This window comes from Suricata suricatta, chromosome 7, assembly GCF_006229205.1.
Source record: "Suricata suricatta isolate VVHF042 chromosome 7, meerkat_22Aug2017_6uvM2_HiC, whole genome shotgun sequence".
In the NCBI taxonomy this organism is placed as follows: Eukaryota; Metazoa; Chordata; class Mammalia; order Carnivora; family Herpestidae; genus Suricata; species Suricata suricatta.
In genome coordinates this window covers 2,109,909-2,113,736 of record NC_043706.1, presented here as the reverse complement: position 1 = coordinate 2,113,736, position 3,828 = coordinate 2,109,909, and the positions used below count along the sequence as shown (strand labels likewise).

Below are 3,828 nucleotides of genomic sequence, written 5' to 3'. Positions count from 1 at the left end.
AGCTCCATTGTCCATTCCAAACTACACCTCCTCGTATGCACCAAAACACTCTGCAATGAGCAGAAAATCTTCCAGTGTAAACCCTGGAAATGAGACAATTTATGCTAACAGTAATTATACAGGGAATTGTTACTACCTTGAACAGAGCCTGACCAATGAGCAATTTTGACTTCCCTTGCCTTTAAGAGTCACCATTTTCAAAGAATATCCTGTCCAAGCCTAGCAAATTTAAATACAGGAATCTGTATTTATTCTAAGGATTCTTCTCTACTTATTGGATCCTCTAACACTTTTCCACAGATCCATGAACACACACCACTAGGCAATCTCTGAGTGTATTAGTTTTCATTGAAACCGGCAGTCATGTGCGTTCATCTCCCAGACCTTCACTCTCCCATCCATATGCCAATGATTTCATTTCATACAACTGTAGTGGTTCCTTACAGACCATCTTCTTCCAAAAGGTAGTTGGATATCTGCAAACATTTTTATTCTTCCTTGTAAGGAGATGCCATATTCTTATCTAAACATCCATTCAAATGTTCCTACAATGACGTGCGCTTGTTCCCTTTGCTCCTGACCCTGTAGACCTCAAAAGGTGTGGTGCTGCATGCAGACTGGTGTCTATGGATTGGGTCGCACTATTTTAGACTAAGTTCTAGATGGAAGAGAAATCTGAACTTCCAATTAGATGATTACCACTTCACTGGAGAAGGAAAGACTGTAAGAATTTTTTCTTCCAGCTCAAACCAAATGCTCAGTGCCAGGTCTTTCAAGCATTCGATCTGTAAGTGTAACAAATGAGATTAGAGGAGAAAAGCCTTCACTGGGTATTCAAGCCAGATAAGAATCTGTTCTTTCCTATTGCTGTGGGCTTCTGCTATCTCAACAACAATATGAATAGGAGAAATCACAAATTCTCAAAAAGAATCTTAGCAATTACTATGATTACAATGTACCTCATTTATGAACTTGGAATAGGCTAGAAAAATATCTGCATTTTGGTCTTACCACTGCATGCAGGAATTTGTGTATAATAAAGAATTTTGAAACTTGTTCCAACAATTACGTTAACTATTGCTATTGGGTTGAATGATGTGTGAAATCCTAATGCCCACTTCAAGTGAATGAGAATTTATGTAAAAATAGGGCTTCAGGGCGGCCTCAGGGTGGCTTAGTTGGCTGACACCCAGCTCTTGATTTCAGGTCAGGTCATGATATCACAGTTTGTGAGTTCAAACCCTGCACTGGGCTCTGTGATGACAGTGCAGCGCCTGCTTGGTATTCTCTCTCACCCTGTCTCTCTCTGCCCCTGCCTGGTTCACACACAAACACACACTCTCTTTCTCTCTCAGAAATCAATAAGTAAACCTAAAGAAAAGAAAACAGAAAGAGGAGTTAAGGTGGTGGAAAAGCAGGAGGACTCTGGGCTTTCCGCATCCCTGTCATATTCCTTGAAATACCCTGGAAATGGATCTCCATTGTCTCCCTATAATGGTACAAAAACAGCCTGCTTTGGTCACTTCTTTGGGTCTTAATTTCCTTATTGGGCTACCATGTGCAGGGAATAAAACTTTAGATGTTTTCTCCTGCTACTCTGTCTCCTGTCAATTTAATTCCAAAACAGCTGAAAGAACCCTGGGGGGAAAGTAATGGTCTCCTCCCCCAAAGCAGTGTCCTGTCCCTAAGGCCATCTCAGTGATCCCTTCCCCTGACCCCTCTAATCTCGAATCATTCATCCTCTCCTCTCTTCGTTTATACCCAGCTCCCTTTTCCTCACAAACCATGTGCACACACACAGTGGTCCCAAGAGTCTGCGTCATTAGGTCTTAAACATGCCACACCACCACAATGGTGAAAGAAAGCTCTCATCTATGTCAAAAACAAGCTTCCAAAAGAAGTCACCTACAAAGGGAGGAGTTGCCAGGGATCTAAGTCCTGTTCCTGCCTCCTCAGTGAGCCTGGCCACAGCAGGACTCTAGCAAACAGTAGCTGTGAAATGTGCAGACTAGGAGATACAGGGGTGTCTTACAAGGGTGACTGTACTCTGATGACTGATCCAGTGTTGAGTTTAGCAGGATGTATAGGGTGTGCTCAGAAGACAGTAACCCTACACTATACACACTGCTATTCTGATAACAAATGACACTCCTAAAGCCAGGTAGGGACACATAAACTGAGATTCTCCTTTCCCTTCTGTGGGCTCACTGGCCCCACAGGGGAGGGTATGGGTGATGGGTTAAATAGGTGATGGTGACTACAGAGAGCACTTGTGATGATGGAAATGTTGACTCACAATGTTGTACACCGGAAAGTAATATAATACTGTAGGTTAACTCTCATGGAATTAAAATAAGATCTTAATTAAAAATTAAAATATTACAAATTAATTTCAAACAAAAAAATCTTTGGAAAACAAAGAAATCTATTCCAAAAGTAAAACAGTATCATGATGGTGACATTACAACACAGCCTGATATCTGAATGTCTTTATCAGGATAGATGTTAACAAGTTTTCCTGGAGCTAAGGTCTATTATTCCCACAGTTGCTCTGTTATTTCTTAGAAAAAGCTGTGATCAGTCAGAAAGCAGAGGTTGTAATAGAGCTGTGATCAAACTGCAAGAATAAACATTAGCCTCCAGCAATTAGTACAGAACGCTATGATACTAATATTTATTGCATCGCTTACTGGTTTCTATTCTTATTTTGCTATGCTTTTATGGTGTGTGTAACTGTCCTTTGAAATTAGAAATGGTATAGTGTTCCCAAGTGGGGGAGAAATAAGAAAATCCCGTGAAACATTTTACAATATTAGTATGATGCAGATGGTCTAGGAACACTACATCAGCATCTCTGGAGGATGCAATGCATCTATGAACCTAGAGTTTGAACACTCGCTTGCATAAAAGAATGAATTTTAAAGAAGTCCTCTTGAGAGTTGTCAACAACTACTGAGGGCACAAAAATCTTAAAGTCTCAGGCATTCAAAGTCTTCCATTAAATGGTCTTCCCCCCAGTCATCTGGAGTCATAGCCCCTACAGAGCACCTTCTTCATTGCTCCCATCACGTCCTTGTTCCGTAGGGTATAGATGAAGGGATTTACCAGAGGGGTGATGACGGTGTAGACAAGAGCAATGAACTTGCCCTGATCCTGGGAGTGGCTGTTGCTGGGCTGCAGGTAAGCATAGATGGCCGTGCCGTAGAACAGAGAGACCACCGTGAGGTGGGACCCACATGTCCCAAATGCTTTCCTCTGCCCTGCAGCTGACTTTATTCTTAACACTGCCCTCACAATCTGACCATAGGAGAACGTGATTAATGCCACAGGTATGAGGAGAATGATCACACCTGCAAAGAAGATCTCAGACTCAATAACAGTGGTATCAACACAGGCAAGCTTGAGCAGTGGGGGGAGCTCACAAATAAAGTGATCTATTTTATTTTTCCCACAGAGTGGTACAAGAAAGATGAGCACTGTCTGCAATGAGGAGTTGGAAAAACCAATGAACCACGATGCAGAACCCATCAGGCCACAGAGACGAGGGTGCATGATCACCATGTAGCGGAGGGGCCTGCAGACGGCTGCATAGCGGTCAAATGCCATCACCCCTAGGAGGATGCATTCTGTGCATCCCAACCCAAGAGAGAAGAACAGCTGAGTTACACAGCCTCCAAAGGAGATGGACTTGTCTGCCCCCCTGAGATGGACCAGGAGCTGAGGGACAGTGCTGGTCGTGTAACACAGGTCCAGAAAGCTCAGGTTGGAGAGGAAAAAGTACATGGGAGTGTGAAGGTGTGGGTCCAGGCGGGACAGTGCAATGATGGT

At 43.0% G+C, this 3,828-nt stretch overlaps 1 protein-coding gene across 1 annotated transcript; it reads right to left on the bottom strand.

The window, feature by feature from the left end:
• Positions 1 to 3,018: 3,018 nt before the first annotated feature.
• Positions 3,019 to 3,828, bottom strand: LOC115296470 (putative olfactory receptor 2B8; the record flags this gene model as incomplete). Its single annotated transcript, XM_029944924.1, has 1 exon — positions 3,019 to 3,828. A coding segment is annotated over one exon (810 nt), but the record flags the coding sequence as incomplete, so codon positions are not given.